Source organism: Impatiens glandulifera, chromosome 5 (genome assembly GCF_907164915.1).
Source record: "Impatiens glandulifera chromosome 5, dImpGla2.1, whole genome shotgun sequence".
In the NCBI taxonomy this organism is placed as follows: Eukaryota; Viridiplantae; Streptophyta; class Magnoliopsida; order Ericales; family Balsaminaceae; genus Impatiens; species Impatiens glandulifera.
In genome coordinates, this window is record NC_061866.1 from 973,810 (window position 1) to 996,704 (window position 22,895).

The 22,895-nt window shown below is 27.3% G+C and overlaps 1 protein-coding gene and 1 non-coding gene across 2 annotated transcripts; both read left to right on the top strand.

The window, feature by feature from the left end:
• The first annotated feature begins 12,423 nt into the window (after positions 1-12,423).
• On the top strand, positions 12,424-17,947 carry LOC124937925 (alpha-galactosidase-like). Its single transcript, XM_047478261.1, has 15 exons — positions 12,424-12,733; positions 15,575-15,633; positions 15,737-15,793; positions 15,877-15,911; positions 15,980-16,083; positions 16,158-16,233; positions 16,307-16,365; positions 16,443-16,508; positions 16,599-16,682; positions 16,765-16,829; positions 16,919-17,001; positions 17,090-17,180; positions 17,340-17,389; positions 17,463-17,603; positions 17,700-17,947. The coding sequence occupies exons 1-15, from the start codon at positions 12,516-12,518 to the stop codon at positions 17,793-17,795; spliced, it is 1,284 nt and encodes a 427-aa protein (XP_047334217.1). The 5' UTR covers positions 12,424-12,515; the 3' UTR covers positions 17,796-17,947.
• Positions 17,948-19,679: 1,732 nt separating this feature from the next.
• LOC124940846 lies at positions 19,680-19,909 on the top strand. Its single transcript, XR_007099574.1, has one exon. It is a non-coding gene; the product is annotated as a small nucleolar RNA U3 (small nucleolar RNA).
• Positions 19,910-22,895: the final 2,986 nt, after the last annotated feature.

Genomic DNA, 22,895 nt, shown 5'->3' on the forward strand with positions numbered 1-22,895 from the left:
CTTAAAATTATTAAAATCATTGTAAGACATATTTATTTGATTACTAAATGGACGAAACAAAAACAGCTAGGTCATGGACAGGTCGGCTATGGGTAATTAATCTTTTTCTTTTTCCTTTTCATATTATATATATATTCTTCTTTTTATTTCTTTCCGTATTATAATTTATTACTCATTTATATTTCAATGTATATTATATATAAATATCAATTCTAAAATTTATAATTGTTAATTCTAAAAAATAAAAATATAGTATAATAAAATAATAATAATAATAATAATAATAATTTAGGAATCTCAAAATCTAATTAAATTTGTATTGGGCCTAATTGTAAGGGTCTGCCCTAGTCATAGACTTATATTTTTAAGTCCATTTAGAGTATTGTCTAAAGTTTTAGGGTCTTAGTTTTTTTTATATATATATATATATATATATATATATATATATATATATATATATATATATGAGAAATGATTGAATTTGGTGAGAAAATGACTTTGCATTATCTTATTTGTTTAAAAAATCATTTTATATATATATATATATATATATATATTTAATTAATTCATTAAATTATTATTTAAATTATTTTTCAGATTGTTATATATGTTTTTTTTACAAATATACAGACCCACGGCAAACAAAACTAGACTGAGACAAACAAAGAAGAACTAAAGTAAAATATCTGATAATAAAAAGTGACTACAATATTTACTCATTATGCAAACTATTTTTTATAATTTTGAGTTTATTATTATGTGATTCCAGTTTATTTTCTGGCCCCCTTTTTTTTTTTTATAAATGTTGAGTTTTTTTTTTTTTTTTTATTATTATTATTATGTGATTCCAATTTATTTTCCTGTGGGTGGCCTTATTTATTTATTTGGCATTCAAATTTGAATTAATATATATATATATATATATATATATATATATATATATATATATATATATATATATATATAGAGGTACATTTTTCATATTCAAGATCTAGAGTTTAGTATGATATTTATGGGTTATTTAATTAAATAGTTTAACATAATCAAGTATTATTTTATTTTTTAATTTATTTATCATATTAAATAGTTTTAATAAATTTTTTTAAAAAGTATTATAATTACATATTAATACTTTTTAAAAAAATTTACTAAAACAATATCCACCCTCTTAAAATCATCACAAATCTTTAGATTTTAAATAACCTATATTATTATTTTAAAAACCAAAAATCCGATCAAGGCCCAAATTTTAAATATCTTAAATAATTTTAAATATTTAATAATTAAATATTTTGATAAAACATAAGAAAGATCATCCTTTGAACAACAATATTATATTCGGAATCCAAAAGAAATAAATTTGTCCCACCGACAGAATAATTCACTTTCTCTTTTAAGTATCAACAAAATCAAATTGCAGGAAGCTGGTGACATATTAATAAATGTTCTCATCAAAGTTTGTTAATTAACAGCGTTAGGTAATATATATATATATATATATATATATATATATATATATATATATATATATATATATATATATATATATATATATATATATATATATATATATATATATATATATATATATATATATAATTAATGATACTTAATTTTTAAAGTGTCCGGATTGCGAGCTTTGGTTAATTTGAGTATTTGGGTCGGATTGTGGGTTGACCCGCCTTTAAATTTAAAACGGTTAAAAATAAAATTAAAAATGCTAAAGGTATGTTTCGAACTTGCAACCTAACAAAACAAGTACAACTATTTAACCAACTAGGCTACAAAGACTTTATGTTTTAAATTCAACACCAAATTTGATAAACGCGGGACGTTTTAATATTAATATAAGTTCAACTTTTTAACTAACTAATCTATATATATATAATAATGCTTAATTTTTAAAGTGTCTGGATTGCTGGGTCGAGAGCAAAAATGCTAGAAGTATGTTTCGAACTTGCAACCTAACAAAGTAAGTACAACACTTTAACCAACTAGGCTACAAAAACTTTATATTTTAAATTCAATACCAAATTTGATAAACGCGGAACGTTTTAAAATTAATATAAGTTCAACTTTTTAACTAACTAATCTATATATATATAATGATGCTTGATTTTTAAAGTGTCCGGATTGTCGGGTCGAGAGCTGTGTTTAATTTGGATACTTGGGTCGGATTGTGGGTTGACCCGCCTTTAAATTTAAAACGGTTAAAAATAAAATTAAAAATGCTAGATTTATATTATTAATCGTGCAAATGCACGGGCTAAATGCTAGTTTGTAAAATAACACTAAATATAATATGACTCTTTATAAAAGTATAATTAATAGACTATGAATGTATTTACAATTATTTTTTGAATTTGGTTCCTCAGTAGTACTAGTATTTTTTTCAAGAATACATTTTAAGTTTAGGTTGTGGTGGCTTGATAATTGATTGAGAATTATTTATACCACATACAGTGATTATATATATAGCTTATTGTTTCTTATAGATCTTTCAAACAGCTTTTATAAATAAATTGTATTTTTAAAAACAATAAATTTTTTCTTAAAATCAAACATTTAAAAAGATTTATTATTGAAGCTGGGTAAAAAAAATATGAAAAGAATTTCTTAATACAACATTTTTTTTAAATGAAACATTTAAAATAAATTATTAGTGTCCTAATTGGGCAAAGAAAAAAAATATGACAAGGAGAGAAATATTAGAGATCTAGGATATTTTGGAATGTTTTTTTTTTCTAAATCTTTTGTTGAATACATTTTTGATAAATGCAATAATTTTATATTCTTTTTTGACTATTTTGCCAAAAATCATGTACCAAAATAAACGCCATCACTCTACATGACTTTGTTATCACATTTATTAATTAACCAAATAATTCAAAATAAAATTCTAAAAATTGATAAAAATAAATAATGTATATCAAAACTAATTAAAAAAAATACTATAATATGTGATTTATAAATAAACTTGTACCAATAAAAAATAATAATTTTCAACTCTTAATTTTAATCATTTTCAATAATTAGTAATTATATCTGAATTAATATCAGTTTTTCATGAATATTTAAAAACATAATATGATTTTAGTAATAATTTTATTTATTAACCCACTGTTCATAATAAGATTCTTATTTAAAAAAAACAAAAATCTCAGATTTACTTTATACTATAAATATCTTAAATTAAAGTAAGGAGTTCCGTTGCTAATTTCATTTTTATAAGTATTGTTTTTTTTTTATGGATTTAGTTTACTCAAATTAGATCACTATTTGATCTTGAGTTATTTGATTTTTTTTACTAACTTTTTACATTTCATAGATTAAATCATTAATAAATATATTAATTTTTTTTAATTTATATATTAAATATACAAAGATAGTTTACATTTGTAATAAAACAAAATTTAATTTCATATTCTAGATTTTTTAAACAAGCTTCACACAAATCATATATGCAGTACTTGTGACTGACTAACCATAAGTCAAGGCACTACATTGCATTGTTTTCCAATTTATCCACTTAGGACTTTTAGAGCATTACAATATTTTCCAATTTATCCACTTAGACTATTAATAATTCAATAATTACTTATTTGAAAACAGATAAATATATGTTCATTTTTGGTTTTACTCTCATATCCAACATTAACTCCTTTCATAAAATAAGTTATAATTAATGTTTATCTCCAAATAGACTAATTTTGTGTCATTCAAATATGGTGCCATATTATTGCATACCTACTCACCTCTCACATTTCTTCCACAAATTTATAGTCTTTCTTCAATTTTAATTTGATTTATTATTAAATCTATATGAGTGGATGAATATATGAGTTGTCTGACTAGTCTCATTATATAAACTAGCATTTATCTCATGCATTTGCACGAGTAATAATATAAAAAATAGTAAAAAAAATTACAGATAACATTTTTAATTTTATTTTTAACCGTTTTAAGTTTATGGGTGGGTCAACCCACAATCCGAACCAAGTATCTATTTACTCAACATCATTATATATTAGTTAGTTAAAAAGTTGAACTTATATTAATATTAAAACGTCCCGCGTTTATCAAATTTGGTGTTAAATTTAAAATATAAAGTCTTTGTAGCCTAGTTGGTTAAAGAGTTGTACTTGTTTTGTTAGGTTGCAAATTCGAAACATACCTCTAGCATTTTTAATTTTATTTTTAACCGTTTTAAATTTAAAAACGGGTCAACCCACAATCCGACCCAAGTATCCAAATTAACCACAACTCTCGACCCGGCAATCCGGACACTTTAAAAATTAAGCATCATTATATATATATAGATTAGTTAGTTAAAAAGTTGAACTTATATTAATATTAAAACGTCCCGCGTTTATCAAATTTGGTGTTGAATTTAAAATATAAAGTCTTTGTAGCCTAGTTGGTTAAAGAGTTGTACTTGTTTTGTTAGGTTGCAAGTTCGAAACATACCTCTAGCATTTTTAATTTTATTTTTAACCGTTTTAAATTTAAAAACGGGTCAACCCACAATCCGACCCAAGTATCCAAATTAACCACAGCTCTCGACCCGGCAATCCGGACACTTTAAAAATTAAGCATCATTATATATATATAGATTAGTTAGTTAAAAAGTTGAACTTATATTAATATTTAAACGTCCCGCGTTTATCAAATTTGGTGTTGAATTTAAAATATAAAGTCTTTGTAGCCTAGTTGGTTAAAGAGTTGTACTTGTTTTGTTAGGTTGCAAGTTCGAAACATACCTCTAACATTTTTAATTTTATTTTTAACCGTTTTAAATTTAAAAACGGGTCAACCCACAATCCGACCCAAGTATCCAAATTAACCACAGCTCTCGACCCGGCAATCCGGACACTTTAAAAATTAAGCATCATTATATATATATAGATTAGTTAGTTAAAAAGTTGAACTTATATTAATATTAAAACGTCCCGCGTTTATCAAATTTGGTGTTGAATTTAAAATATAAAGTCTTTGTAGCCTAGTTGGTTAAAGAGTTGTACTTGTTTTGTTAGGTTGCAAGTTCGAAACATACCTCTAACATTTTTAATTTTATTTTTAACCGTTTTAAATTTAAAAACGGGTCAACCCACAATCCGACCCAAGTATCCAAATTAACCACAACTCTCGACCCGGCAATCCGGACACTTTAAAAATTAAGCATCATTATATATATATAGATTAGTTAGTTAAAAAGTTGAACTTATATTAATATAAAAACGTCCCGCGTTTATCAAATTTGGTGTTGAATTTAAAATATAAAGTCTTTGTAGCCTAGTTGGTTAAAGAGTTGTACTTGTTTTGTTAGGTTGCAAGTTCGAAACATACCTCTAACATTTTTAATTTTATTTTTAACCGTTTTAAATTTAAAAACGGGTCAACCCACAATCCGACCCAAGTATCCAAATTAACCACAGCTCTCGACCCGGCAATCCGGACACTTTAAAAATTAAGCATCATTATATATATATAGACTAGCATTTAGCCCGTGCATTTGCACGAGTAATAATACAAAAAATCGTGAAAAAAATTACGGATAACATTTTTAATTTTATTTTTATCCGTTTTAAATTTATGGGTGGGTTAACACATAATCCGACCCAAGTATCCATTTACTCAACATTATTATATATTAGTTAGTTAAAAAGTTGAACTTATATTAATGTTAAAACGTCCCGCGTTTATCAAATTTGGTGTTGAATTTAAAATATAAAGTCTTTGTAGCCTAGTTGGTTAAAGAGTTGTATTTGTTTTGTTAGGTTGCAAGTTCGAAACATACCTCTAGCATTTTTAATTTTATTTTTAACCGTTTTAAATTTAAAAACGGGTAAACCCACAATCCGACCCAAGTATCCAAATTAACCGCAGCTCTCGACCCAGCAATCCGGACACTTTAAAAATTAAACATCATTATATATATATATATATTAGTTAGTTAAAAAGTTGAACTTATATTAATGTTAAAACGTCCCGCGTTTATCAAATTTGGTGTTGAATTTAAAATATAAAGTCTTTGTAGCCTAGTTGGTTAAAGAGTTGTACTTGTTTTGTTAGGTTGCAAGTTCGAAACATACCTCTAACATTTTTAATTTTATTTTTAACCGTTTTAAATTTAAAAACGGGTCAACCCACAATCCGACCCAAGTATCCAAATTAACCACAACTCTCGACCCGGCAATCCGGACACTTTAAAAATTAAGCATCATTATATATATATAGATTAGTTAGTTAAAAAGTTGAACTTATATTAATATAAAAACGTCCCGCGTTTATCAAATTTGGTGTTGAATTTAAAATATAAAGTCTTTGTAGCCTAGTTGGTTAAAGAGTTGTACTTGTTTTGTTAGGTTGCAAGTTCGAAACATACCTCTAACATTTTTAATTTTATTTTTAACCGTTTTAAATTTAAAAACGGGTCAACCCACAATCCGACCCAAGTATCCAAATTAACCACAGCTCTCGACCCGGCAATCCGGACACTTTAAAAATTAAGCATCATTATATATATATAGACTAGCATTTAGCCCGTGCATTTGCACGAGTAATAATACAAAAAATCGTGAAAAAAATTACGGATAACATTTTAATTTTATTTTATCCGTTTTAAATTTATGGGTGGGTTAACACATAATCCGACCCAAGTATCCATTTACTCAACATTATTATATATTAGTTAGTTAAAAAGTTGAACTTATATTAATGTTAAAACGTCCCGCGTTTATCAAATTTGGTGTTGAATTTAAAATATAAAGTCTTTGTAGCCTAGTTGGTTAAAGAGTTGTATTTGTTTTGTTAGGTTGCAAGTTCGAAACATACCTCTAGCATTTTTAATTTTATTTTTAACCGTTTTAAATTTAAAAACGGGTAAACCCACAATCCGACCCAAGTATCCAAATTAACCACAGCTCTCGACCCGGCAATCCGGACACTTTAAAAATTAAACATCATTATATATATATATATTAGTTAGTTAAAAAGTTGAACTTATATTAATGTTAAAACGTCCCGCGTTTATCAAATTTGGTGTTGAATTTAAAATATAACGTCTTTGTAGCCTAGTTGGTTAAAGAGTTGTACTTGTTTTGTTAGGTTGCAAGTTCGAAACATACCTCTAGCATTTTTAATTTTATTTTTAACCGTTTTAAATTTAAAAACGGGTAAACCCACAATCCGACCCAAGTATCCAAATTAACCACAGCTCTCGACCCGGCAATCCGGACACTTTAAAAATTAAGCATCATTATATATATATAGATTAGTTAGTTAAAAAGTTGAACTTATATTAATGTTAAAACGTCCCGCGTTTATCAAATTTGGTGTTGAATTTAAAATATAAAGTCTTTGTAGCCTAGTTGGTTAAAGAGTTGTACTTGTTTTGTTAGGTTGCAAGTTCGAAACATACCTCTAGCATTTTTAATTTTATTTTTAACCGTTTTAAATTTAAAAACGGGTAAACCCACAATCCGACCCAAGTATCCAAATTAACCACAGCTCTCGACCCGGCAATCCGGACACTTTAAAAATTAAGCATCATTATATATATATAGATTAGTTAGTTAAAAAGTTGAACTTATATTAATATTAAAACGTCCCGCGTTTATCAAATTTGGTGTTGAATTTAAAATATAAAGTCTTTGTAGCCTAGTTGGTTAAAGATTGGTACTTGTTTTGTTAGGTTGCAAGTTCGAAACATACCTCTAGCATTTTTAATTTTATTTTTAACCGTTTTAAATTTAAAAACGGGTAAACCCACAATCCGACCCAAGTATCCAAATTAACCACAGCTCTCGACCCGGCAATCCGGACACTTTAAAAATTAAGCATCATTATATCTGTGGAAACGTGTGCATGACGAGTTTCCATCTTCTAATAATCGTGGAAATTTTATTGAAAAAAAAGCGGAACATAGAAAGTTAAATCTGAGATGCAAGTTGGAGTCAGCCCCAGGTAATTTTTCATCCTGGCTCCGCCCCTGAATCTAGTAGTGATTCAACACCGGAATCACTATACAATGAATTTGATAAAGTACGTGAATCAATCACTAGGTTTCAACGGAAATACGACAAGTCAAAAACTCGAAGAACACTCGATTGAGTGAAGAACTCGAAGAACCATCACAATAAATTCATTTATCAATCCAGCGGATGATAATTCATCCAACGGCTGCCATTCCTAAACTCTTAACATTTCAAGACTTTTGGCATTCGACTTATCCATTAGCATTAAATTTTACCAAAAATTCATAATTCATTTTGGTATGAGTTTATATTTATTTATCCAAATTCTCATTTCTATTTAATGAATGTAATTAGTTTAAAATTTAAACAATCCCCCACATTTATAGAAACTGAAAGATTAACCAGGTGAAATGTTCAATAGTTGTGTTGTATCCTACATAGGATAGGTAGGTGTAACCTTTGAACATTCCCTTATGAAAATATATAATTTTACTAGCCAATTAGTAGACTCGATGTCCTTTGAACTATTCTGCCATTTGTGTAAACTATTACACACTTTCACATAAAATTATTTCTGATGCATGTCAAGCTCTCATGGTTGCGTCCGTTTTGACCATGGAACACGCGTTTGGTTCTATGAGATGGTCTAGAATTGAGCCGTGCAATTTATTCGAAGCGGCCCCACTTCTCCCTCACATAGGTGATCTCTTTGCCCACAAAAAATCATTAAAATAGATATGCTTATCTTCGTCAAAATTTATATTGTTTTGTTATAGGATTAATTCTAAACAATAATCTTCCAAGTTAGTACGATTAGGTTATCCCATTGAACCTAGTTCTTAGGATCTCCAGTCTGCATAGGTTGGGTTTTTCTTTATACCAACTTATAGGAGGCTAATGTCTTTAAAGACTTCAAACTAACTCTCCATTCAATAATTTGATTAGTGAATCCACAATGTTATATTTGACTAACATAGTCAAATGTGATAACTTTATTAGAGAGTATTGTCCAATGACATTATGTATAAGACATTTATGTCTAGATTTGTCATTTACTCTAAGATTGTCCAATTTCATATAACTATCACAATAATTAGAAATTTCCTTTTAGACAATCTTGGAATATCTTCTAGTTTCTTTTAATATTTTGAAATTTATTATACACAAAAGACTTTAATCGTGAATTAATTGAGATTTTTATTTTTATTTATAATTTTGTATATGAAATATAAATTAAAAGTTAATTCTCTTGTTCCCCATTGAAACTCAAATAAAGATCTCTTGTTCCCCATTGAAACTCAAATAAAGATCCCAAATGTAATTACCGTATAACCTTTATACCTCGATAAATGAATGTTTGATAAATAATCTTGTCTAATGAATGGATTTCTTCGGTCCCAACTTGGTCTAATGGACTTAACCAATAATCTCGTTTAATGCATTAACAAATAACTACAAATGAAGTCATTATAGGTCCTATGTAAATATAAATAAATAATCACTATATTTCAAATAATATATTTTTGTTTATATAATATATCACGAATACAGTGATAATTTAGAATTATATATCTTTTATGAGGTATTTAGTAGACATTTTAACTATAATTATCATACATGTACATAATACAATAGTCGCAATGCATGGTATTGTGTATTTTATCTATTCCATGTACAACTAATTTAAAATTTTAAAAATATGAATGTAATTAAAGTTTACATAAAAGTTATAACTACCTCGATTTTCCGGTATAGTTGAACTTAATATATACCAAATAATATAATTACAAAAAAAAATCTCAAAATATCATCTAAATGAATTATTGTTCATTTGAGAAATGATTGAGAGAGAATTTAGGAGAATGAATTTGAGAGGGAGTAACATGACGCAATTTGATTCGTTGAAAATATAACAAATTTTCTCTCTTATCTCTCTCCTCACCAATGTTTTTTTTTATCCCAAAGGTATTCATTGATGAAAACGCCATTTAGACCATCTCCAACCCAAAAACTCATTCTCAAACTCAAAATGCAGTAAGTGTCCCATCAAACAGTAATTCATCTCCAACCCAAAAACTCATTTTCAAACTCAAAAGAATATTTTTAGAATATTCCCCTTTACACACCTTTTCAATTCTACCTATATATTTATCAACTTTACAAATTAAACCCTAATATTTTTCAAAATCACACTCATTAAATAAAATGAATTATAAATCAATAATTTATACACATACAAAAACAAATTAAACCTCATTAAATAAATAAACACAAATTATACTATACTAACAATAAAATTATATCAAAGAAAATATTATTAAAAAACAAATTAAATATTATTAAATAAACTCAATTACACTACATAAATAAAAAAAATGATATCAAAACAGATATTATTAAATTATTTTGTTATTTTTTAGTTTTTTTTATCAATGTTATTCATTATTAAATTTATGATATTTAAAAAATATTAATATTAATAAAAAGAAAATGATAAAAATAAAACATAAAAAATATATCAATAATTATATAAAATATGAAATATATAAGATTAACATAATAATATAGTTAGAGGACCATTTTGTTTTTTTAAAATTTTTTGAGTATGTGAATAGTAAATACTCAAATTTGGGTTTTTATCTGAGAGAAAATGGGTATAAACTCATTTTGGGTTTTGTTTTAGAGGTGGGTTGGAGGAGAAAAACTCATTTTGGGGGTCATTTTGCAGTTGGGTTGGAGTTGCCCTAAGTGTGCAATATAAATAAGATAATGAACGAGGGTGAGAATCACGTGATACAATCTGCTTGGTTGAAAAAATAAAATAATTTCTATATTTTATCTCTTTTTTTTTAACCAATAAGTTGATGTCACATCTTTATCTCAAATTTCCTCTTCTATCCCTCATTTTTATATATATATATATATATATATATATATATATATATATATATATATATATATATATATATATATATATATATATATATATATATATATATATATATATATACTCAAAATGTAAATAAATCCACATAAGAGATTATAAATTAATATAATTATAGTCTAGTAAGTTTTATCAACACTAGATTAAGCTCCTAGGACAATTTATTCAATAAAAATCTAAAACAATTAGTTAAATTTATTGTGTATTTAAAAAAAAAAAATAACAAAAAAAAAATAACATTGTGGTTTACATTAAAAATTAAGAGCTTTTTTATTATTGGTTCAAATCTCACTATAATATTTTTTTTTTATCATTTTTTTAAACTAAAATTTAGGACAATAAAAGTTTATTTTACATTTTTTCAACCTGAGCAGCCCGAGCCGATTCTGCTTATATCATAATTTTCAATTATTAATTTACATATAAAAAAATAATAATAATATGATACTTGGATTTCTATACTTGACTTATGCTTTATAAATATATAATTTAACAGAAAAACCTTAATTCTTCAATAGATAATTATAATTCAGCTTTTTCTTCTTATAGTCAATAAAAATAATTAATAAAAAACAATAAAAACAATCTAAAAAAAGTGAAAACTAACCCTAGAAGATTAACATTAATGTTAGTACAATTTTTATAATTCTGTTAGTAAGCAAAGTCTTATTTTCTACCATAAATATGTATATAACAAAAATAAATTTGGAAAATTTTCACCACCCAATTATTTTTTTCCCTCGTCCATTAACCATTTTTATAAAATGTATTGAAATTTTTTAATTTTTTATAAAAATTGATCAATTGAATTTTATTGAAGACTTAAGAATTTACAGAACTCTACAATTTAATAAGAATTAGACACTATGGAGAAGAAATAAATAAATTAATCATATATATTGTCATATATCACGTTCCATATAAAACTACATATATATGGACAAAATAACAAGTAAGCACTATACTTAAGACAAAGAATAATTAAGCCAAATCAACCCAATAATTAGATATTATTTAATGAATATGTAGCTACAAATTTGTTACAACTAAAATATATAATTTAAATATAAGTAAATCCAAATTCAATCATAATATCCATATCTTAGAATAAATCCAATTAACTCAATCACATCCATATTCCATTGAAAGACATTATGCATTTTTCTACCTAAAAAAACATATAATTCCAAAAATCACTATCAATCATACTATCACTATTACTTTTCTCATAACCCCCCAAATTAAATATAAATAAAATAAACTCCTAATAAATTTATATGAAATAATTAAATTACTTAAATTATCTATTACAATATTAAAATAATTTTATTTTACTTTTATAAAGTTTAAATACAAATAACCTACTCATAAAAATTGTAAAACAATCAACAATCCAACAAGCTCTAGAAGAAAATAAATTAAAATCTTGTTCCATAATTAAATTAAAATACTTTTTTTTTTAAATCACATAAAACCCCAATTCACCTCAAACAAACTAGAGAAACAAGAGACAAAAGACAGAGGTGGAGAGAGAAAGGGTCCAAATTGAAGAAAAGTGTGTTTTTTCCAAATACCATTCCATTCTGCGTGTTTCCATGGCGATAAGAATTAGATTATCGTTATTATCTTTGGTCTTCTTTTATCTAGCAACTACATCTATTGGGATTCTCGGTTCAATTCAGCTGAAAAAGACGACGAAATCGAACAATCGCACCACCAGAGTCGACAATTTCCTCCATGATTTGGAATCCGAAGATGATGATCATAGAAGAAACCTCTTGGCAAATGGACTCGGCCTTACTCCACAGATGGGGTAACCACTTTCTCTACCTATTAGATCGATGATCAAACCTTGCTAATTAATGATAATTCTTAGTTTAGATAGAGGTCATAATCAATTAACATAATACTAATATTTTCAAAACAAAAAAAAAAATCAAATTAATTAATATAAGATCTAAATGGGGTCATTACTTTCCGGATAAGAATTGAATTTATATATCAATTATGTGCAAGACATGTGAATTTAATTGACTATAGTGACTTGTTATATATCCTTGTGTATACTTAACAAACATTATCAAAATAATAATAATTAATACAAATTATTTTTTAATTTAATCCAAAAATATGCTTTGCCAAACAATTTTTAAGAAATTAAAGCTTGTAGAAACAAAACAATCAGCCTACCAATATATGGTTGGATCATAATTATATAAGTACAGTTCAATTATTTTCTCTTTCTCCTGATATATATATATATATTAAATGGTATATAATATGTGTTAAAAATTGTTAAATAAAAAAAATAAAGATTTCATCAGAAAAAAAATGAATTTTATTTATTAATTTGTTTAGAATAGTTTGTTTTGATTGAAAACTAAAATTGACACAACTATCATGAAGACAACTCTGTGTTTTTTCATAATTGCTTTGTCATGTTATTGCCCTATAAGAATCTTTATTTTGATTTTTTGTTGGCCCACTATTTAATACTCTATTATTATTTTTATTTATTTTTAAAGTTTATTAACTTGATTTGTGACTTAATTTTTTTTTTCGTTTTTATAAATTAATGTTTGAACTTTGAATGATATCATACAATATTTTTTTTTATTTTTTTGAATTTTAGTCATACAAGATGCTTTGTTAAAAAAATGAAAAGTTGTCCATTTTCTTAATTTAATTATGAAACCATAATTAATTTATCATATTTAAAAAAAAAAAATCTACCCACACATCACACATTAGACAATTTGAAACATAATATTAAAGTTAAAAATTAAATATGTTTAAATGATTGTAGATGGTATTCAAATGATATTGTTGAAGTTATGTAAAAAATAATTATCAAATTTATGTATTTTTTATTTTTCTCAAATCTTGTTGGACATCACATTTTTTTGACTACTAAATTACCTTCAACTATGTAGAATATGTAAATTTCGAAAAACAAATATATTTAAAAAATATGTCCAAAAGCTTATAAATATAATTTTATTTGTAGACGTGATAAAATAATTTTAAAAGTAATATTTTGCTAATTTGAGAAAAAATCTCAAATGAATAAATTATAGGGCAAATTACTTGAGCAACCCTCGAATTACTCTGATCGCTCACTTTTAACCCTCAAATTAATTTTTGAAACAAATCGTCACTTTCAACTTTTGGAAAAGTCATTAATGGTCTTCCCGTCAACTTTTTGCTTAAACTTACCGTATAATACAATTTAAATATCAAGTCACATAACTCAAATTAAAATTTTATAAATAATTTAAACACCATATCATATATTTGTTTTATTAATTAAAAAAAAGTAAAAAAAGAAAAACCAAAATATGAAGGGTCATGAGCTTTTAAAGAAAGCCCCCACTGAACAATTAGTGGGCAGGCTGAGACTAGAGAGAGAGAGAGCGCGCATGTGTATTGAACATTACAATGTTTATTCAGTTTTCCTTCCCCCACTTTCACAATTATTAATTTCTTATTATTTTGTCGGCATTTACTTTTTTTTTTTTTTTAATTTTAAATTTAAGGGGGAATTATTGAGTGTAAAAGAGTTAAGAAGTACAAATATATATTGATTTTTTTAATAAAAATATTTTAATTAATAATTTCATTGATTAATGGGGTAATATGTGGAAAAAATAGTTTTAGTCTATCACGGATCTGTTTCACATCAAAATACAGTGCTTAATATTTTTCAAACGAATTAAAACGACAGTGATAAGGACTTTTCAAACCAAACAAAATTGTGGACAATTGAAATCGGAGTCATCATTTTATCTCGGTTTTGTTCGGCAAATTATTTAAATATTGATATTGATGATTTTGATGTGAGTATTTTTTTTTTTTTTTTGGTAAAAAGACTCAAAGTATTAATATATAATGATAAATAAAATAAATAATATTTTAATTAATGAATTAAATGATGTAATAAAAATAGGGAGAATGATGGATATATTTTAGTTATAGTTATAATTTTGTCATTTTCTCTCTTTTATATATATAAGTATAAGATAGAGAAAATAAACAATGTTGTTTTTGATAAAAAAAAATAAAAATTGTATTTTGAAGAGTTTTGAAGTATCGTATAAAAAATGGTACATGATGTGAACAACAGCAGATCTGAACTCTTATAGTGTGTTGTTACCGATCCATGTTATATAGGTTAATTTATTTGGAAACTAAAATTTTGTTAAAATTATTAAAGATATAGTGATTTTATTTTTATTTTATATGAAAAATAAAATTAAATAAAACTTTTTTAAGATAAAAAATGAATGCAAATTTATGTTTGTAATTTAAGTTATGTCATCAACTTTTTTGTACAATCAAATATCTTATGGTTAAAATATATTAACAAATAAGAATATTGATATTCTAACAATTGTACAAACAAATATACCCAAAAAATTTAAAAACAGTTTCCTAGATCATATGTTATGTTTCTGATCTATTTTATATAAACATATAATAAAATTCACAATTCTGATTTTTTTTTTTATACATAAATTTTGACATACAATATTTGTTTTTTCAAATGATACTATGTGAACAAATAGCCCATCATATTCAAGCCTGCAATCAAATTTCTTGTGGTGATAAAAAGATTAATAATATATATTTTATGACATTTCTTGATTTCTTATAGATGGAATAGTTGGAACCATTTTCAATGTCAAGTTGAAGAGAAGCTTATAAGAGAAACAGGTTAATTTGATTGTTTATATTTTTCTTGAAATTTTGAACCTTTTTAACAAATTGCAGCTTCATTTTATTTCTAACTTCTTTATTGCGATTTCATAACATATAGCTGATGCAATTGTGTCATCCGGGCTCGCTGCGCTGGGTTACAAATATGTGAACATAGGTATTACAAATATATTTATTTAGTAGTGCGTCCATTATAAGGAATTAGTCACAACTCTTGTTTTTGTTTCGTCTTTCGATTAGATGATTGTTGGGCTGAGCTTAATAGAGATTCAAAGGTACGAGTTCCTCATAATAATTTTCTAACATGATACAATTAATTAATTTTATGATGCGAATCAATCAGGGCAATCTACTTCCTCGTGCCTCAACCTTCCCTTCTGGAATCAAGGCACTAGCGGATTATATTCATAGTAAAGGGTTGAAGTTAGGAATATATTCAGATGCCGGGTTAGAATACAATTTATTACATTATATAAAATAAAAAGAAATCAAATTAATATTCTACCGTTTTCGTGTTACAGGACTCAAACATGCAGTACAACAATGCCAGGCTCTTTAGGATTCGAAGAACAAGACGCCAAGACATTTGCTTCATGGGTGAGTTTTATAGGAAATAGATAAGAATTAAAATTATTGTAACATTTTAATTTGATATGCTATTATTATACAGGGAGTTGATTATTTGAAATATGACAATTGCTATAATAACAACATAGATCCAAAGACAAGGTGGAGATTTTTTCTTTCTAAACTATATATCAATTAATTAAATAATTAGTAAAGTTTATTTATGATAAATGAGACAGATATCCTATAATGAGCAAAGCTTTGGTCAATTCTGGAAGACCCATCTTCTTTTCACTATGCGAATGGTAAATATGTTCAGTAAATTATTTGTTTACAATGCTCTTGTGATTTTTAATTCAGTATTATAATTACAAAAATATTTAAATTGTTGATAGGGGGCAGGAGGATCCGGCAACTTGGGCCAAAGGTGTTGGAAATAGTTGGAGAACCACAGGAGACATTAAAGATGAGTGGGCGAGGTAAAGAACGACGTAAATTTAGTGATTAATTAAATCTAGCTAAGAATAAAACAATATAATTATTATTGTGGGTTATCGATAGCATGATTTCGTGTGCTGATGAGAACGACAAATGGGCATCTCATGCCGGCCCTGGAGGATGGAATGGTAAAATATACTAAATACCATTCAAATTTCTATTTTTCTTACTACTTTTTTTTTATCATAATTAATTGTGTTGTTATTTTTATGGTTAGATCCCGATATGTTAGAAGTTGGCAATGGAGGCATGACAATTAATGAGTATCGCTCACACTTCAGCATATGGGCATTGGCAAAGGTTTCTTATGTAGTTTATAATTTTGTTCTGCGACTTTAAGATTATATGTCCAATTTGAAATTTATAATAATGTGTTAAATATATTTAGGCTCCTCTATTGATCGGATGTGATGTCCGTACCATACAAAACGAGACATTAGAACTACTCAGCAACAAGGAAGTTATTGCCGTGAATCAAGGTGCTTAATCATTTTATTTTTAAATTTTACGAAATTAGTCTTATTCTACTTCAATTTAGGTCGTTTTAATAAAAATCGAATGAGTAACCCTAATAGGGTATGTGCATAATCATATTAAAATTATAATATAAGATTGTACTTTTGATTGTTATTAATCAGATAAACTTGGAGTACAAGGAAAGAAGGTTAAGCAATATGGAGATCTAGAGGTAAGTTAAATCACTTTTTTATTATAATATTTGTATACACTCTTTGCATATATACATACTTTTTAAATGACAGGTTTGGGCGGGTCCTCTAAGTGGAAAAAGAGTGGCAATTGTGTTGTGGAATAGAAGTTCTTCCAAGGGAAAAATCACTGCACATTGGTCGGATATTGGACTTAATTCCAATTCAATTGTGACCGCGAGAGATTTATGGGCGGTATGTAATTTCATATTTTCCGAAGAAAAACAAATTCCTCGGTTCCTATATGTTTTAACACATACTTTTTTTACGTCCTTTTGATATTGTTTACAGCATAAAACGTCGAGGAAGGTCAGTGGACAAATTTCGGCAAGTGTAGATTCTCATGACTGCAAAATGTTTGTTCTGACTCCGATAAATCGTATATAAGGGTGTGTTGGGTAAAAAACAATGAAGTGTGCTTGTATTGCATCGAATAGATTATGAATTAAAATAAGGATTGAGTAATGCTAATGGAATAAGAAAATTTCAGTTATTAACTGCACTGCAAATGTCATTTTCATTATTTATAACTGCTAAAAGTTTTAGGTTCCACTCCAAAATAAAATAGCAATAAGACAAAAATAAAATAGCAATAAATTTAGTTAACATTTTGTTGTTTGTGAAATAAAAAAAGAGTTAACAAAATGTAACTTATCATTAATTAATACATACTACAAGAAGTCAACCGATTAGTTCTTTTATTTTTACCAAACTTTAGTAAAATTAAAAGAAATTTATTCTCTTAAATAAAATATTTCCACTAAATCTACATAACATACCATCTTAAGCATGTATAGTTGGTTAAATACAAATACAAAGTAAGCACTCTTCTTTGTCAAATTAGAATGACCCAAAGAAGGAAAGTATTGTTTGAAGGGGAAGGGGGTGAAGTTCTGAAAATAAGGGTAGTTTAAATTTCTAAGAGGAACTAATTAAAATGTAATGAAAATGAGCCCCTAAATTGTTATATAAAAAAGGCCATTGAGGCTGATTTGTAGTATTAGTAAAGTTTTAGATTATATTGTAATTGTTTTAAAAATATTATGTCTTAGTTGTATTAGGGGAGTTGTTTTATTCGGGGACAAATTTAGAAATCTCACATGAATTATTTCTTGAATTTTCGTCACATTAATATTTGCTCTACCATTCTTATCCTGATTACCTTCCTCAATGACATAACCAAATGGTTAATATTGTATTCATGAATGAAACTTCTCATATGAGCCAAGCTATCTTCTCGAATTTACGAAGTTCTAGAAAAAATAAGGCTGAAAACAATGAATATGTGGCTTCAAATAATATTGAGAAAAATGAACATTATAGTTGGTAATCAAGTTGAAGGGTGATAGTCAAAACGCGAGAACTTCGTTTTGTAACTTTTACATTTGTGATGAATATCTTCTCGATATTTAATTTCATTTGTTTGTAATTTTTAAATAATATTTGTCATTGAAGGAATATTTGTTATCTTTAAATTATGTGATGGTATGTATTTTTTATATTTTAAAATAATCTTGTGATTATATGTGTAGTGGGTGAAATATACATTATATTATGTTTTGAGATATTATTTACTGGTAAAATATCATTTTAATTAATAAAATTTAATTTTCGAGTTTTCGAGTTCGAGCTCAAGTAGTTCGAATTGTTATCGAGCCGAGTTCGAGCATAAAATTTCGTATTCGAGTATTTACAATGCAATTCGAGTCGAACTCGAATAGTATGGTACTTGGTTCGGTTCGACTCGACTCGTTTACACCCCTAATCTCACCTACCAATTGGTTAAGGTTAAAAAGATAACTATAAAATTTTGAATAAAAAATGAATAAAGATAAATTTTATTAAATTTTTAATAATTAAATAAACAAATAATAAATTAAATTGAAAAAAATTAAAAAAATTAACTTAAAACCCTTTAAATAGATCTCTTAATATTGTTATTTAAATCAATAAGAAAGTGAAGACGAAGTGAGTCAACTCGGAAGTGAGTTAGTTTCTGTCATGTTAACCGTAATTTATAAGACATGATTTCTTCCCTTAGCTTGACGCAATAGGCTAGGGTTTTGTCTTTGCACTGTTTCATGTGTTCTGTATTATTATGTCTCTCAACTCAACTCTTTAGATTTTGTTTGGGTAAAAGGATAAATAATGGTATAATAATTCGGTTGATTAAGAATATAATTAAATTTAACCATATACTTGGTGATCCCACATTGGTTACATGATATTACTTTCTACACTAAATATTAAAATAGTTATAGAAATCCAGTCACGACCTTACTTGAACAGGATCTGTTCTATAGGCTCGTACATCTGTATCCTTGATTTCAAAGGAGACAGGAATCTATGTCTGGCTGATGAGATAGATATGCCCTCTAGACCAGAGCGTGATTAACGGTGCTGTTGGCCTCACTGGCTTTGGCTTGTGGGTCACATTGTTGTAGAGGATCGTTCTCAGTCAGTGAACTGGCTGGGTTGGTCTAGTGGTTGTCTGACAGGCTCAATTCTTTTTGTTTTTTCTCCTGTCAAAAACACTTGATTCAAGATCCGGGGATTGGTTAGTATTTTGAAGAAGAAAAAGAAATAGGCTTTGAGATCTAGAAAGACAGGTAAGTACGCCTTCTTCTATTTGTGTGAATATTGTTTTATGGAAACAGAATTCCCTTTGAGAAGGAGTTCCTCACATGATGCTTATAAGACATGTTTTTGTTTAGATTAGATTAGTATTAAAATAAATAAATAAATTAGAATTGTATTAATTAATTAAGTGAGTTAAGAAAATATAAACAAAATTCGACACTTAATTGAAAGTTTTAAGTAGCAAAGACAAAAATAAACAATTGGTTAGAATCGTTTGGCAGAAATTCCAATTCCCCTCAAAAAAATGCCCCAATTGAGATCCCAATGCTGTATAAATAATGAAAGAGCACCTAAAACTTCTTGCCCCGTCGATAGTCTCCTTCCGTAAGCCCTGCATTTTTGCAGGGCACATTGGCCGTGGGTGTAATCTTTTTCATATATAGCAAAAAACAGGACACAGAAAGAATATATTCAAATCGACCATCCAATATTTTCTTATCGATTTTCTAAGTAAGATATGGATAATATATCATCATCACCCGATTCACCCGTCAATTTATTCGCATACGATGATGCAAAAAAGAAGACGAGTAATAATAATAAGAAGAAGAAGAGTTTTCTCTTCATGAAAGCAGCCATGTCTTTGCTACGTAGCAAAACAGACGTCGATAAAAAAAATACCATCTCCAAACCACCTCCATCTCCAACTTCGCATAATGTCCTTAACGAGATCTTGGTGTCTGTTCGTCCTCTTCATGTCTCCGATAGACTTTTCCCTGCATCTCCTAATAACCATCATCATCATCATCGTAATCAATCTTCTGAATCGTTTGATTCAATGTCATCTCCATGTTATTCTTCATTTGGAGAAAGCTCGTCAGTTTATGGGTCTTCCAACAGTCTTCAGGATCTTGAAAACCTACATGTTGATCGTCTTCATGAATCCGATGTCGACGAAGGAGGAGAATATCGGTATCGACGTGGTCTTAGAAAGACTCGTGCGTCGTCTCCTTTCGCTTCTGCGATGGATCTTCTTCAGCTTGGAAGCGATGGGGAAAGCGATGGAGAAGATGATTGTCATGTGGAGGAGGATATTGCAGATGATAATGGAGGAGATGAGATGATTGATACAAAAGCGGACGCGTTCATCAACCAATTCTACAGTAAGATGAGAGTTCAGGGATGATGATCATGTCGTCCAAATTCTATCTGTCCTAAATTTGCTATGTATTTTGTATCTTTTTCATCTCTATTTTTACCATAATAATTTCAATCATATTCAATAATACTTAACACCCATTTTCATTCCTCTCCCACATTTTTTAATCTCATACTATTCCAACTTTATAAATGTTAGTAGATAAACAAATAGGAATACAATGAATTTTAAGATAAATGGTGTATAAATCTAAGAGGATAACTTAAGCAATAAAATGTTTTACTTAAAAATCATAGATTTTGTGTTCAATTTTCACTTATAATATTCTCATTAAACAAAGTATCTAGGAGGAGGTAGACTCTTCTTACACTTTTTTATATTACTAATCGTTATTGTAACGCAAAAAATCATCATCTTTTAAAAATAATTTTTGAACTCAATAGTCGTGTCTCATAACTCACATTAATCTTGAGTGATGAGTGAGCCAAGTAATCAAAATTATAGGCTTGATTATAGTACATTTAAAAATCGACAACTTTGATTTTTTTAGAACTAATTAAAACATTTAAAACTCGAGGAATGTTAAAAATAAGAAAGCAAACAGGCCCTTGGCCAGTTGGTGGGCCGATTTGGGCGGGCAGATTCGAACAATGGAGCTAATTTGTGTGCGTGATATGAGTGGGCTCGGTTGTGGACGGGTTTGCGGGTCAGGACACATCTGCGTATTGGCTGGGAGGTCGGACGAAAGAAAGGGAAAAAGATCCCCTATCCAATCTTGGGAACATATTTATTTTTTTGTTTTCGGGAAAGTTAGGAACACATAAGATCTTTTGTCACCTTAGATCTATTGTTATAGATTTTGTGCTTCACTCTACACCACATTCACAATATAGGTTGACTTTTCATTCTCTTTTCATTAATTTTGACTTATCCTATAAATTAATCAATTTTTGTGAAGGTGGTGTAAGGTGGAACACCAAATCTGTAACCGCAGATCCGAGCCCATCTTTTATACCAGTTTTTATGTACCAAAGTATTCCATAGTCTCATCCTCTTTGTTGTATTATTCTCTCTCCTTATTTTTGTTTAGGGTTTCAAATGAACGAGAAATGATAAAATGAATTTCACAAGGCAGAAGCTTGAGGCGAACACGGAGTCCCCTGTTTGAAACTTGAAAGCGTCTCTTTATTCCCTTTCTTTTTTCGACTAAATATCCAAAAAAACCGGTCCAACTTAAAATTTTATCAGCCGGTGACGGTTTTTTCAATCGAAAACCAAGTAAGGGACAAAAACTTTTGTCACTCGTTAAAACTAATAGCAAGGCAAGGTTTTTTTTCCTCTTTCGCCCACTTCAAATCACAGCCTGTTAGATTCTAAACCAACATACAAACAAATTTCACTTCCTAAATACATATTCAAATATAATGCTAACTAAGAACATCAAAAATAAATTTTAATATATGAACTGAACTTTTCCAACAAGCTCATATGCCATAATTTTTTAAATAGAAACTTTAATTATTTTCTTTTTACAAAACTACATGTAGAACAAATTCAACATACTTGGAACATGCCAAATCACAACACAAATTAGAAATCAAACATGCACACATAGTTCCTAAGAGAAATTTGAAATTCATTTTATCCTTTCTCGTCCATTTTGTCTACCCAAAACAACTCATTATCATCTCACAATGCATTTAAAACGTAACTACATCATAAGATCAAATGGAAAATAGTTAGATCAC

Bases quoted from the DNA above. Each gene is read 5' to 3' on its own strand.
- LOC124937925 (XM_047478261.1), top strand. From the start codon at position 12,516: ATGGCGATAAGAATTAGATTATCGTTATTATCTTTGGTCTTCTTTTAT. The intron at 12,734-15,574 runs GTAACCACTTTC...GATTTCTTATAG, and splicing joins GGCCTTACTCCACAGATGGG to ATGGAATAGTTGGAACCATT. The intron at 15,634-15,736 runs GTTAATTTGATT...CATAACATATAG, and splicing joins GAAGCTTATAAGAGAAACAG to CTGATGCAATTGTGTCATCC.